This window comes from Mesoplodon mirus, assembly GCF_964341445.2.
Source record: "Mesoplodon mirus genome assembly, chromosome: X".
NCBI lineage: Eukaryota > Metazoa > Chordata > Mammalia > Artiodactyla > Ziphiidae > Mesoplodon > Mesoplodon mirus.
This window is the reverse complement of record NC_138981.1, coordinates 92,982,210-92,996,980: the sequence shown is the minus strand read 5'-3', so window position 1 is coordinate 92,996,980 and position 14,771 is coordinate 92,982,210. Positions and strand designations below refer to the sequence as shown.

At 41.8% G+C, this 14,771-nt stretch overlaps 1 protein-coding gene across 9 annotated transcripts in view; it reads right to left on the bottom strand.

The window, feature by feature from the left end:
- Positions 1–14,771, bottom strand: part of MID2 (midline 2) — a 103,496-nt gene that overhangs the window by 68,639 nt on the left and 20,086 nt on the right. For 8 of the 9 annotated variants that reach the window (XM_082610468.1, XM_082610470.1, XM_082610472.1 and 5 more), the window contains exon 3: positions 6,303–6,398. The exons of the other annotated variant lie outside the window; for it this stretch is intronic. In XM_082610468.1, coding sequence (XP_082466594.1) covers positions 6,303–6,398 — 96 coding nt within the window. The remainder of the gene's footprint in view (positions 1–6,302; positions 6,399–14,771) is intronic. 9 annotated transcript variants of the gene reach the window in all.

Genomic DNA, 14,771 nt, shown 5'->3' with positions numbered 1-14,771 from the left:
TGGCCAAGAAGCACATGAAAAGCTGCTCAACATCAACTAATTAGTAGAGAAATGCAAAACTAAACTACAGTGAGGTATCACCTCACACCAGTCAGAATGGGCATCATCAGAAAATCTACAAACAACAAATGCTGGAGAGGGTGTGGAGAAAAGGGAACCCTCTTGCACCGTTGGTGGGAATGTAAATTGATACAGTCACTACGGAGAACAGTATGGAGGTTCCTTAAGAAACTAAAAACAGAACTACCATATGACCCAGCAATCCCAGTCCTAGGCATATACCCAAAGAAAAGCATAATTCAAAAAGACACATGCACCCCAATGTTCATTGCAGCACTATTTACAATAGCCAGGACATGGAAGCAACCTAAATGCCCATCAACAGATGAATGGCTAAAGAAGATGTGGTACGTATATACAATGGAATATTACTCAGCCATAAAAAGGAACAAAACTGGGTCGTTTGTAGAGACGTGGATGGACTTGGAGACTGTCATACAGAGTGAAGTAAGTCAGAAAGAGAAAAACAAATATCGTATATTAATGCATATATGTGGAATCTAGAAAAATGGTACAGATGAACCGGTTTGCAAGGCAGAAATAGAGACACAGATGTAGAGAACAAACATATGGACAACAAGGGGGGAGGGAAGTGGTGGGGTGGGGGGGGATGAAATGGAAGATTGGGACTGACATATATACACTAATATGTATAAAATAGATAACTAATAAGAATCTGCTGTATTAAAAAATAAAATAAAATAAAATTCAAAGAAAATGTTAAAATTTAAAAAATAAAAAGAACTCCATCTATTTCCTAACCTAGTTAAAGGAAACACGTCCATTCAGTTACCCAAGCCAGAAACCTATAGATCACCCTACTATTCTCTCATCTCTCTACCCACTGCATCTAACTGATCACCAAGTCATATTGATTCTACTTACTACAAATGTGTTTTGAATTTATCCCCTGCTCCCTAGCCCTACTGCCATTGCCTTAGGTTGGGCTTCCATCTCTCCATGGATCAGTAAAAGCCACCTAACTGGTCTCTTTACGTTCAGTTTTGACCCTTGACCCTTGCTCCATCCTGCATACTACAGCCAGAGCAATCCTGAAATGAAGACCTTATCCAGTTATTCACCTACTTTAAAACCTTTCATGGGTCCCTAGAGTCTTCAGGATAAAGTCCAAACACCTATGCATGGCATACAAGGCCCTTCACTATCCAGGCCCTAGCTACTTCTCCACACTCACCTCTTGCAATGATCTCACATCTCACATTCTGGCTGAACCAAACTTCTGGTGATTTCCTGAAGACCTCTATGCTGTTTACCCTTCTATGTTCTCGCATGGTGTTCCCTTTGCTCCCTTTTCTCATTTTGTTGGCAAAATTCTACTCTTAGTTCAAGACAATTTTATTTTTATTTCCATTTTGCAGTCCTTCCTAAGTCCCTCAGGCAGACTTAGGTGTTTCTTTCTCTATGCTAGCTTGTCATCTTGCACTTACCTTCATTACAATAATCATCACTTCACATTATATTTGACATTTTACCTGTTAAGTTCCTTGAGGTCAGGGACCATTTGCTATTTATCTCTATATACCCAGTGTATACCTAGTGCATAGTGTACCACGTTGCCCATGCAATTTGCTCATTTTCACCTCCATTAATATCACTGCTCTCTGTCTCAGCAGAGGGAGGAATTTATTTTTCCTCCTGCAACATTTGGCTAAAATGCATTTTATCCATTAAATTTTCCCTAGTCACACTTACTTCAGTCTAATCACTCCTTCATTTTATCATGTCCTCCGTGCTTGCAGAAGAGTCCTCCAACAAACATCTTTGTGCTTTAGTGATTTAGATTCTATTATTGCTTCTAGCTCGACCACTCTAAAACATTTCAGGATCATCTGCTGAAGTCATCCATAGTTGTGTGCTTTTTTAACTAATTTCTATTAAGACACTTATTTTTATGCTTGGAGAAGTAGTCAGACATTGAATCTTGCTCTTCCCAAACCAAATACCATTTCAATGAGCAACATGAGCAGAAAGGGGAGAACTCCAAGCCACCTACGGTTTGAGCTCTAAGACTTCTGAAAGTTACTGGAGCAAAGACCTGGGGGCAAGATGAAAAGCTGAAATTCCCCAAACTAAGGGAAGCCTTTCCCTCTCTTCCAGCTAATCTCCTTTCTTTTTTCTTTCTCTTAATGCTAAACAGCCATGCCACCCAGCCCCTTAAAAGGCTTGAGAAGAGCCAGAAAGAAATCAATCTGCCCATGGAGCTTCTGGGATGGACCAACCCATTGTCCTGCAGCAGTTCTGGAAGGGAGGAAAACAGATGGCACACAAAATAGCCAGGAAAGTGCTTTAATGTGCTCCATGCCCTAAAAGTTAACAAGAAGACTAAAAAAGTAAACACAGAAGGGCTATACTACATTCATCTGTGCTCCCTGTACTGCATGCTGTGTTATAAATACTCCTCTTTCTCTCTAGATACTGGGTTGTCCCTAGCTAGACTAATAAAAGTTTCTGGAGGTCATCGATAACATATGTTTCTTTTGTAACCCCCAAATGACCTACCACACTGAGTACATCGCATTTGCTCAAGAAATGTTGCCCGACTGATTACTAAGTATTTAACCATTTTTCTTCCCCTCAATATTTTCCGGAATGCTTATTTATTCACAAAACCATGCAGACTTGGAAGCCAAGAGGAACTACTCATCTGTTGGTATACATTTTCCCTTGGCTATGCATTAAACAGAGATTTCCTCTGGAAATGTAAACAAAGGATGCCTGATGAGTCGGGACAAAGAACTATATATAGAGATCAAGTGGCCAGAGTAGCAAGGTCAGAGCATGCCTTTCCTTAACCAGATTAAAGGAGTCTTGGGCCTGCCTCTCCCTCCTTCCCATGTTCTCCAGCCCCGACAGAAAATATTTTCCAGCTGCCTATCCACTGATTTCTGAAAGCTGGGCAGTGACTCTAACAGGCTGCATTACCAAAGAATTCAGCTAACAAATCTGTGGTGATCCTAATCTCTGTTTCTGTAATAATAGGAAGACTGCAGCTTTGTTTACTTTCTGAGGAGAATAGAGAACAGGGAGAAAGAACCAGGAGAGGGAGGCAGTATTTATGGCTCTTTTATGAAAAGTCAATCTGTGACAAAAACATTTGCAGACAATCAGGAAGGGGAACAGGTTTGGCAGGAAAATAGCCTATTCTAGTTTTCTCAGAAGTGCCTTAGCTGGTATCCTCCACCCCCGCCCGATGTGAAATGCCTGGTTTACACTGTGAATATAGTCATTCCCGATAGACAAATCTGGATTAGATAAAATGAAAAAAATTCAAACCACCCCTTAATGTCTGGCTTACGTGAAAGTATCCTACTATTTATTTCATTTTATAAAGTATTTATAAGCATTCATGAAGTCTCAAATCTCTTCTTTAACTGCATTTCTAATCCCGGGGCTTGTCTTGAAGCCTTCTGGACACACAGGCTCTGTGCTGAACGAACATAATAAGTACCCTGGATTCACCCTATTATTATGGGGAAGTTAGGGCACATCCCTAACCTTTCAGAAGGCATGATGTCATAGAGCACAGCCATGGCCTTCCATAAACCATCCTGTAGGGCCCCTGTCAAAGACAGAATCCTAAACTGAATAAGACCATGGAGTTAACTCCCAAAATACTCTCGCCCTTGACATGTAATGCAGTATCTCAAGATTCTTTCCCAATTCTCAGTTAACATTTTAATTCCATTGTCTGTATTTCTTGCACATGTGTATCCACATCAGGGTGGATTTGTATAACATGTAAGCCCCCAGAGGGTAAATACTGTGTCTATGCTGTTTTCTTTGTACCTGGTACAGTGCTATGCATAAGTATTAATAAAAGGTGACCTTTTGTGTACCAGAGCAGATGATTGGCCGAGGATTAGTAAGCATCCCTGAGGGAGTCTCTTAAACCCTTCCTTTGCTGGTTGTCAGAAAGGCACTGTGAAAACATCACCTATAACCTAGAGGACCAGGATGAGTCCTCCTCCACTAACACAGTCATGCACTGCTCCATGAGACTAGCTCCTTGCCACTTGAAAAGAGTAGGGCCCTGAATCATGAAGGTTTGATTGGTGCGATGGGCTGGGAAAGGTTGGAACAGGGCTATGTTTGGGTGACGCTGGCCAGAGTAATAAGCTCCCGGCGTGGGGGAGTGCGGGGGCGGGGCGGTGCAGGGGGGGTGGGATGATAAGATGTTACAGAGGTGCTAAAGTGAATAAGCAATGAAAATAAACTGCTTACTTTGCTAATTTGACTACAACTTGCTCTCTACTTAAATAACTTTTTGATGAGAATGAGGAAGTGATGATTACAATTTCTAACCACATTTTATTCACTATGAGATGTTACCCCACCCTCAATCATGTAAATTCTAAACCAAGGGATTTCTTATCTTGTCTCCTGCTCACAATACTTCCTTGTCTCTTCACCAGTGTGGGTTTCTTATACTGTAATCTAACAGCATAATCAGAAGCTTTGATAGAGTAGAACATAAAGGGATTCTGATTAGCTGAAAACCACTCTAAAATGCCTTCTGTTTTGCTTCTCCCCTCTTGGAAAGGATGAGACCGAAGAGAAAAAGAAAAGAATAAAGAAAGCAACCATTCATAGAATCACGACTTGAGAAATCTGGAAGTGACACTGAAGGTCATGTATTCAGTTCAATCCCTCATTTTATAGGTAAGGACACTGAAGTTGAGAGGCTAGATGACTTACTCAAGTTCATACTACCGGTTAATCACAGAGTCAAGTTCAGAAACCAATTTTCCAACTTACATTCCAGCATTCTTTCTTTCCATTCCTTATGCTTCTTCCTAAAGTCCCCACCCCATTCCATAATCTCACACCTGAGTTTAACTGGTATCCTGTGTACTCTACCTATAGCACCAGTCTCTTCCACAAATAGAGTGTCCAGCAGGGATTAAATTGCTATGGTATGCTCATCATACAACAACAATCTACTTTAAGAAACCCAATACTTTAAGATATTCAAACAATCAGGAGTGGTTACATATATAAGAAGATTCTTTGCCTTCTAAGAAGACTCTCCACATTCTCTTAAATAGGACTCGCCAGGGGGTATTAAGAGATGAGATCTTAATAAAATTATTTTATTGCTTAAAATAAACTAAACTTGAACCATTATATTTTCTCTCATACAAGTAAGATTAGCACCAGACTATCAGGTTATAAACAGAAACTTTTTTATCCAACCACTGCCCATGAGGAGTCCTGTATAATATTTTACCCGACCCTGTTTACACTTTAAGCCCTACCTACCATCACCTCTTCAACAAAATCAACACAAAACCAAATGCTATGGCTGAAGTTTCACACTCTTGCAAAAAAGAGAGAAGTAACATCTTTGTTTTATTATGTCCACTTATGAAGAGGTCGACTCCTCTTGTAGGCTCTGTTCTGAGATCTGATGTAGATAACCTCATATTGTACAACACTTGATAATTTACAGATAACTCTAACACAGATATCATTTGTTGATGACAAGAATAAGTGGAAAGGCGATGAGTGAGGACCAGGTAAGGTGCATGGGGAAGAAGGAAGGAGAGGTTAGGAAGAGGAGAAGCAGTTCTGATAATATTCTTATAGAAACAATATTGCACTGAACAAACCTCACTCTACCCTGAGGACCTGGGGTTCCCAACTTCCCTTACTCCGTAGCAATCTTTTTTTTTTTTTTTTTTTTTTTTTTTTTTGCGGTACGTGGGCCTCTCACTGTTGTGGCTTCTCCCGTTGCAGAGCACAGGCTCCGGACATGCAGGCTCAGTGGCCATGGCTCACGGGCCCAGCCGCTCCGCAGCATGTGGGATCCTCCCAGACTGGGGAACGAACCCGTGTCCCCTGCATCGGCAGGCGGACTCTCAACCACTGCGCCACCAGGGAAGCCCCCTAGCAATCTTTTTAAAGAGCTAGGATGTTCAGTCTGATGAAGAAAGAAACACACTTCATGTTGGATTCTCGCACCACCTGCTATTGGAAAAGGAGAAGGGATTGCCCCTGGGACTGACGTCTCTCCAACCCACCACCACCACTTATTATTTTTTAAACAATAGCTATCTGCCACTTTTCTTGGAACAAGCATCCTAAAGGAATGAGACTTCTTAAAATTATCATTCAGCCCTTCACTCCAAATGGCCGAGCTACACTCTGACAAAACAAGTCCCCCCAAAAGGATCGCCTGATCCAGGTTCTTCGAAAGAATGACAGATGTTTCTGTTACATACCTCAACCTGCTGGCAGATCTGTATTAGCTTGGCCATTTGATTTTCTAGTTCACTGTTGCGCTTAACGAGGTTGGTGAGGTTCATCTCCAGAGTTTGCTGCCATCACAGAGTATGAAGCCAGAGGGAAACAGGGAAGAGGGGAAAAAAGAAGAAATGTTCAATGAGTTTGAGACCCAGTATCACGTGGAAATCAGTCAGTCAGTCAACAAATATTTCAAAGATTCGTTGCACATGGGCCAAGCACTGTTCTAGGTGCCAATTAATAATGTTGTACATTTGCTCCAGACTGTCATTATTGGGGAAAAGATGACATTCGTGACTTTGTGAATGTAGGAATTTAATAACATTAAAGCAACTTTATGTTTTCTATAATATTTTTTAACTTTGAAAAGTATTTCATAGTCAATAGCTCATTTTGCCCTCATAGTAATCCTGTGACATAGGGAGAACAGATTTTATTCTCTCTTTTTTACAGATGAATTGACTAAGAAAACTATAATTTATTGAACAATTACTACTTGCCAGACACTATGCTAGGCAATTTCATACATATCATTTAATAATCATGACAGCCTATGAAGTAGGAGATGTCAGCATTTTACAGATGAGAGAACTGAGCTGCAGAGTGGGCTTCAAGTGTTTTGCACAGTCATATAATTAGTATGTAGCAAAGCTAGGACTGGAATCCAGGTCTCTAGTCTTCAGATACAGCTTTGCCCCAGTATTCCATGATTTTTTTTGTCTTTGTTGATAACACTTTATATTTATCAGTAGGTTCCTTCAGAAAAAAGATGGTATTTTCAGTGTGGAATTCATCAAAATCTAGCGTTGTATCTCACAGCTTCCCTCCTTTGGCACTAAGCAATAGCCTACAGAAATGCCAGACTTCAAAATGCAAAGCCTAGCTGTATGTATCAAGACAGGACATCCATTGTTTACTGTTGTTTACTGGGACATAGATCCTTTTAGGGAAACATTAACAGTGCTTTGCAAATCTGTTTATTATAACATAGTTAAAATAGTACTAAGACCTCCTCGCATATTTTCAGTTGAGCAAGCTACTCTCTTACATTCCTCATGTGAAAAAAATAGAATGTTATTCACTCTAGATTGGTAATGGGCTTTTTAAATTCCTCCTCATTTCCAAGTCTTCAGCTCTGGTGGCTGCTTCTTCCAGGACCTGCCCCAATATCCACTCCTCTCTCACTCACCATCCCAACATCCCCACAAAGTCTGTTCCAAATGGAATACCCCAACTTCCTGGCCCTTATTCTGCTAGCACAGCATTCCTTCCCTTGGTCGTGTGCATTGCTTCATTGCTGTCTCCATGGTTCCTATGGTTTAGAGTTGTTCAAAGTGCACGTTTTGGGCGGGGCGGGCGGGGGGGGAGAGGGGGCAAGGGATAGTGGGAAGAAGGGGAGAGGACTCGTGTTGGCCCCTTTCTTCTCCGCTAGGTAGCTGTGGCTCTTTAGTACCCTTGGCACTGTCCCATGAATCCATCCCAGAGGAGTATTCCCACAGATATACATATTTCTAGGACAGGCAGTCTGATCTCACTTGTTCTCAATCTGGATTATGAGAATCAGCTTAATCTCTGCTTCTTGCCAGATCTCGCTTGGTTTCTTTGGCTTTATGCCCACGGGAGTGATTTTTTCACCATTTATTCCATCTTTCTTGGCTTGGATACTATGTCTCCCCTGGCCTTCTTTAACCCCACCACCATCTCAATCTGTGGTCTTCTCCTTAGCAAGGAAAAAGGGAGAGAAAAAGGAAAAACAAAGGGCCACAATTGTTGATTTGGACATGAGTTCTAAGCTAAGTAGATGTCAGGGGGAAAAAAAGAAAGGGCAGTTCGGAGATTTAGTACAAAAGGTATTTCATTTGTACTTAATACAAAAGGTATTGAGCACCTACTCTATTCAAGGTGCTTTGACTTCAGAGATAAAGAGGAGGTGAAATTATGCTGGGTCTTGAAGGATAAGCAGGATTTTAATAGACAGAGATGGAGGCGGGCAGGGCGTTCCAGGCACAGGGAGTAGCATGAGCAAAGGTAAAAGGGAATAAAGCGTAGGACATGTCCAGGGAACAGAGTTGAGTTTGGCTAGAACAGAGGGTACAAGAAAATAGAGGGGCACAGGCTGGAAATGGAGACAGAGGCCCAGTTATGACGGTCTTAAATGTCTAGGTGAGGAGTCTGTACCTATTTTTGAAAGCAGTAGGGGTTTACCAAAGGCTTTTGGATCGATCCCTTGATCATTATGTAGTGTCCTTCTTTGTCTCTTCTAATAGTCTTTATTTTAAAGTCTATTTTGTCTGATATGAGAATTGCTACTCCAGCTTTCTTTTGGTTTCCATTTGCATGGGATATCTTTTTCCATCCCCTTACTTTCAGTCTATATGTGTCTCTAGGTCTGAAGTGGGTCTCTTGTAGACAGCATATATATGGGTCTTATTTTTGTATCCATTCAGCCAATCTGTGTCTTTTGGTGGGAGCATTTAGTCCATTTACATTTAAGGTAATTATTGATATGTATGTTCCTATTCCCATTTTCTTCATTGTTTTGGGTTTGTTGTTGTAGGTCTTTTCCTTCTGTTGTGTTTCTTGCCTAGAGAAGTTCCTTTAGCATTTGTTGTAAAGCTGGTTTGGTGGTGCTGAACTCTCTCAGCTTTTGCTTGTCTGTAAAGGTTTTAATTTCTCCATCAAATCTGAATGAGATCCTTGCTGGGTAGAGTAATCTTGGTTGTAGGTTTTTTTGAGCAAGATAATGACATAATCAGGGATGCATTTATGAGATCAACCTATGTGGGGCAGACTAAGACAGGAGAGCCTGGGGGCAGGGGCACTGGTTAGGAGGAGAGTGCAATATGCAAAGCAGTTGGTAATGCAGATCTGGGCCAAGCTAAGAGGATAATCAAGAGAAACATGTTTCAAGAAAGGATTTGTCACTCTCAGATATGCAGAGAGCGCAAGAAATACGAGGCCTGAGAAAAGGCAGCTGGATTTGGTAATTAGAGGGCACTGGTGACCTTTGAAAAAGGAGTTTCAGTAGAGATTTGGAAGCAAATGCCAAACTGTACACGGTTAGTGAGTATGTCAACAGAGACGATGTGGAGGCTACAAGTCTGGACTCCTCTTCAAAAATTCGAACGTTAAGGTGAATATGATGGAGCTGTAGTTTGATGAAAAGGTCCAGCTCAAGTTAGAGAGTGGGCATGCGTAACGGGCCCAATCAGTTTGTGATTTCCTCCCGCAGAGTGGTCCAGATTCCTAGATCAGTGGAAATTCCATGTCTCACAAATGAGTTTATGGACATATTAGGTAAATATAATGTAGATTGAGGAACTCAGAGCAGATACAGTATAAGAAATCTCTGTTTCAACTGTAATGTGTTTTCTTTCAAACATGGGATTCCAAGGGGAGAATGTTTTCTAACAAGTGTATGCAACCTGTTGCAACACTTGTCATGAAACTGATATCTTATAAATAATTCATAATGCAGAGCAGGACTAAGATCCCTGCTGTGTGTTCCTCATTTGTGGCCCACAACTGAGACTCACAGCTTCTGTAAAGCCACTGAAAACAAAAATTAGGGCTGAACACATAATTTGGGGTCTGGTTAGACTACGGACCTTGGGTCTCCATCACAACATTATGGCAAATGGTTATTTTGCTCTGGCCCCCTAGCAATTTGCAGAATGCCAGCACATTTTAACAATCCAGAACTAGAACTGACAAGATGACTCTAATTTCATCTTTACTTCATTAATATGAAAAGGCTTTGAAAAATAAATCTTTGGCTAATGAAAACACCATCTGTTGATGGCTTTTTGCCACTGTTTTCTTATATTACGAGACATAATTTGAGGGAAACACCGAACATTTACTTACTCACTTCCTATTCATTTACCAGGAATTAAAGCCTCCTCTCAAGCTGGAATTGATTCTCAATAATCAACATATGCAAAGGGAAGCAGAGAATTGAAGCAATTATGCAGTTGATTTCCTCACCCTTCCTTATCATGCTTAGCCCTGACAAATCATTTCGAACTAGAAATTCTGGGCCACTCTAGGTATGAATGATTTCATTGATTTGGCCAAGTAATTATCAGGTCTATACGCAGACTGAGTAAACAAAAAGGATGTGTGTGTGTGTGTGTGTGTGTGTGTGCAAAATTTTATGTAAATCTAAACACGTCTCTTTGTTGTGTTGTTGTTGTGGTTGTTTGGTTGTGGAGAACCGGTTTGCTGTGCTCTTTTCTCATGCAGTCCACTTAGTGACTGAGCCAGGCTCCTTCTGCCCAAGCCTAGTTAGTGCAGCTTTCTCAGAACACTTGAACTGTGACAACGAGAGAGCCCAAGTGGCAGGGGAGATTGGAATGGAGATATCTGCCGGGAGGAAACTGGACAGGAGGTTGGCAGGGAGAGCAGGATGAAGCTCCCATTTCCTGCTGCAGGAGGTTACCTCTGGGCCCTTCTGTGCTTCCCTGTGTGAAGGTTAGAGAAGCCATTTCAGCTATGAAACTGTGAGACCCTCCACACCTCCAGGTGACTACACTGTTAGACCTCTCACAAAATTGTACATGTGTCTAAACAGCACAGAGTGAGGGGAAGATTTGGCTGATTTGCATAATTGAGATTTTAAAAGGCCCAAGTTAGCTAAATTGGCAGTCTACACTGATTCCATTTTTATCCAAGTTCCACTTCATTTGTGTCATATAGACTTGGCCTGTTTGTGTTCTGTTATACCCTTCCCAAAGAGGAAAATGTTTTGCTATTTCTGAGAAAGCTAGGCACAGGCTATTCTTCTTCCAGACAGCTTCCCATAAAAAGAAATGGCTTCACTAACACTCTCAAATAATTGCTGGGTTTTTTTTTTTTCACTTCTTTAGACACAGGCTATTTCAGATAACTTTCTCATTGGCTCCCTGAAGAAACCTAGCTACATGTCCAAACACCAGCTCTTCACTGAAGCCAGAGAGTCCCCTTATGGCACACACTTGACTGTGATCTTCATATGTCATGCTCCGGGAAGGCGCATGTATTCACACATGTATGAGCACACTTTCATACACCTACCTGACACAGCGAGTCTTGAAGCCTAAAAAGGGGCAGAGCCTTTCTGTTTGTTCTATTGAAACATATTTTATTGCCACTGAATGCCTATATTCTCTCTTACTTTCTACAAGGTACAAGGCGAACATTGTCTAAAACTAGACAAGATCCCAACTGTTTTGATGTGGGAATTGAACCTTGAAGGTTTCGAAGAGAAGTGAAGGGAAGAAGGGCCAACCCACCCCAAACCCGAGCCTTCCCAATTGATAGAAGACAACTTCATCTTTAAAAATACTCGGAGCCAGTGACCCCGTTACTATTCTTTGATAAGCTCTTTTTTTGACATCTTGTCTATTCACTGACGTTCCCAGCTCTTCCAAAAGCCAGTAGCCAAAATCTTAGCACACTTTTGGGGTCACATTCTGCCTTCTTTTTTTAACTGCTTGTCTTAAAATACTTACTTTGCTTTTGCTTCAGTCTGTCACTTTATGTATCAATTACATATGGCCTTTCAACAGCAGAACACACCATCTGGTCCACAAACTGAAGCCCACACCCTTATGCCTGAGTTTATTCTTTCCCCAAACATTTATTCGCTGTTGTATAGACACGGGCTATGTCCCAGGACGAGATGCAGGTGACATACTGGAGGTATGAGGTCTACTCTACCTGAGGTTTGCTGGGGAATCACCAGACTGGTCTTCAAGCCAGGTGAAACAGGTGGCCAGCCCTCCTCTTCTCAGAAGGTTCTGAAATCATCCAGCAAAGACACACCCTCTCACAGTCCCCTTATCAGAAATGTTACACAAACAATCCCACGTTCTTTTCTTTTTCCTCTGTTCAGGTGCATAGCATGGTTAAACCTCTAGCTTAAATGTATAAATTATGATTTGGACCTTCGAAAAGAAAACCTATACTAAAAACCTAAATCCAGTGTTCATTTTGATAATATTGAGCTGAAACCACTCTACTTTCCCGGAGGCCTCCATATTGTATTCCACTTGCACGATTCCTCTTCGGTTCCTGCCTCTCATACACATCCTCCCCTTTCTCCTTCACTTGCCCTTCCTCTCTGTCTACCTTCTAGACCAGGAGCGTGCTGCAAGGCTCACTCCTCAGCCTTCATTCAGCTCCCTAATGCCTGGATCTACCTCCACGCTAAAGACCCTCAAACCTATGTCTCTGGCCCTGATCCTTCAGCCACCACAAAGGCCTGAATTTCAACCCCTTCTGGAACACTTGCCCTTTCAGTTCTGAGAGTGCCCCATGCTCTATCTCCAGCAGATATTTGAACAAACTATTTTCTCTGGACTAGAACACTCCCTGTCCCTGACCCCATCCCTGTCCCCCAACTAGGGGTCCAAAACGCCACCCAAAGTCTCTTCTGATGCCCCTCCTATGCACCCTCACACCCACACACACCCCCGTCCCGTGCCTCCACTGCCACAGGACTGACCACACTGTCTTGTAACTGTGTCCTCACTCGTCTGCCTCTGAACACTATGCTGACAACTCCACCAGGGTTGGGATGTGCTGTCTTTATCACTGGAACTGCAACCCCTTTTCTAGTGCTTGGCACCTTCAGACTCAAGTCTGAAGTCATCGCCCAAAACTGCTAGTCCCTTCCTAATTTCTCTATTTCTGTAACCGATACCACCATTCTTCAAGACATCTCCTCCTCAAAAATCATTTTTTAGTTCTTTCTCTCCATCATCTATAACCACTACAGTCGTTCTCCAAGTCCTGTCAATTCTTTCTTCACAGTCTCTCTCCAGCTGGCCCTCTTCTCCAATGAATTCATTTATGATTCCCTGCTTTTGAGCTCAATGACTTCCTTTCACTGACCCTTCCTCTGTGCTTCAGAGAACTCTGTGCAAACCTCTGCCATGGCACTTACTATACTGAATTCGAAGATGTCCTTACCTATCTCCCTTACTGAGCTTTGAGCTCAGTAAGGTGGCACTGTGCCTTAGTTCCTGTGTCCCCAGCTCCTACTACAATGACTTGAACAATTTAAGTGTTTAATAAACAAAGTGCATGTTCATTAATTGTTTTTTAAATGAATGAATGAGCCCCTGGCCTAACTCCCTGGGGCTACAGTTTAAGTTCTCGTCTGGTCCATCTTCAGGGGAGATAAAGAACAAGAGAGTACCTCATTATATCAACGCTTTATGAACTTGAGTGTCATTATCACATTTTCCCCTTTAAACCTCACTTCTTTGGGTTCAATAATTCTTGTTTCTTTAATCTTTCTTCACCTATATTATATTTCTGTAACATGCTCTCTTGCCCAATAACAACAGACAGGATTTTCATCCGCCCAATAACAATCTCTGAGTCAATGTTCTGTAAGCTGTTCTCAGACTGATGATTGTTAGCTCTTTCAGATGTTGATGAGGAGGAGACGTGGGACAAAAGAAATAAAAGAAAAACAGAAAGATAAGGACACAGGTAGTTGGAGTATCCACTAGCTAAACTTGCTCTCAAACCTAAGAAACAATAGAAAACATCTTCCAACACAGAGTCCTGTTAATACTATGTGAGAGTAGAGCCAGAGAATCAATATAATTATTGGAGGGGGGAAAGGGGGGTCCAAATGAGTCTTAGCACACAGTTCGAGTAGAAATGGAATAAATGCATTTTTTACCATCTCACACACATACAAAACATGTACAGATTTATACACATTATAAGTAATGTGGAGCAAGTCTTGGACAGTTAAGAGACCACAGAGAAGCCAGATCTACAAGCAAGAATGATTTTACGATTGTTGAGCTGAAGGCTGGTTTTGCTGAAAAACCCCATGACAGATATCACGCCCACCCCATGCACACATGTCCACCACCATACCTTAGAGAGTCCAAATCTAGACACAAATGCTTTGCTCTTATAATATTTAGCTACTGCAGGGCTGGGAGTGGGGCTGGCAGTGGGGGAGGGAATGAAGAGTGGCCTCAAAAAAAAAAAAAAAAAAAAAAAAATATTTAGCTACTGTGATTCAGTACCTAAGTGAGTGAAAAACAACTTTTTCTGTTCCCTCAGCTATGGTAACCCACCCTGGCCTCCACTGAAGATTTGTCTCATCATGAGGCTCATTTATTAGGGAGATCCCTAGTCTCAGGATAGGTTCTACTGAGGCCCTAACTCTCCCTAGGGTGACCACAGAAAACTTGCCCTACACTCATGGCCCCCTCACACCCAAGTTATCCACAGAAGACTAACACAGGCACTCTCTCCTCCTCACACACAGTGACACACATTTATAGATACACGTAGACACAGACAGATTACATTATCAGCCACTCACCCATGCAGAAATACACACACTCGTACATAATGGCACATACAAATGTATGCAAATATGCCCTCTCTCAACCCAGTCTCTCATAAAGATATTTCTCCTTCCTCTCTTATAC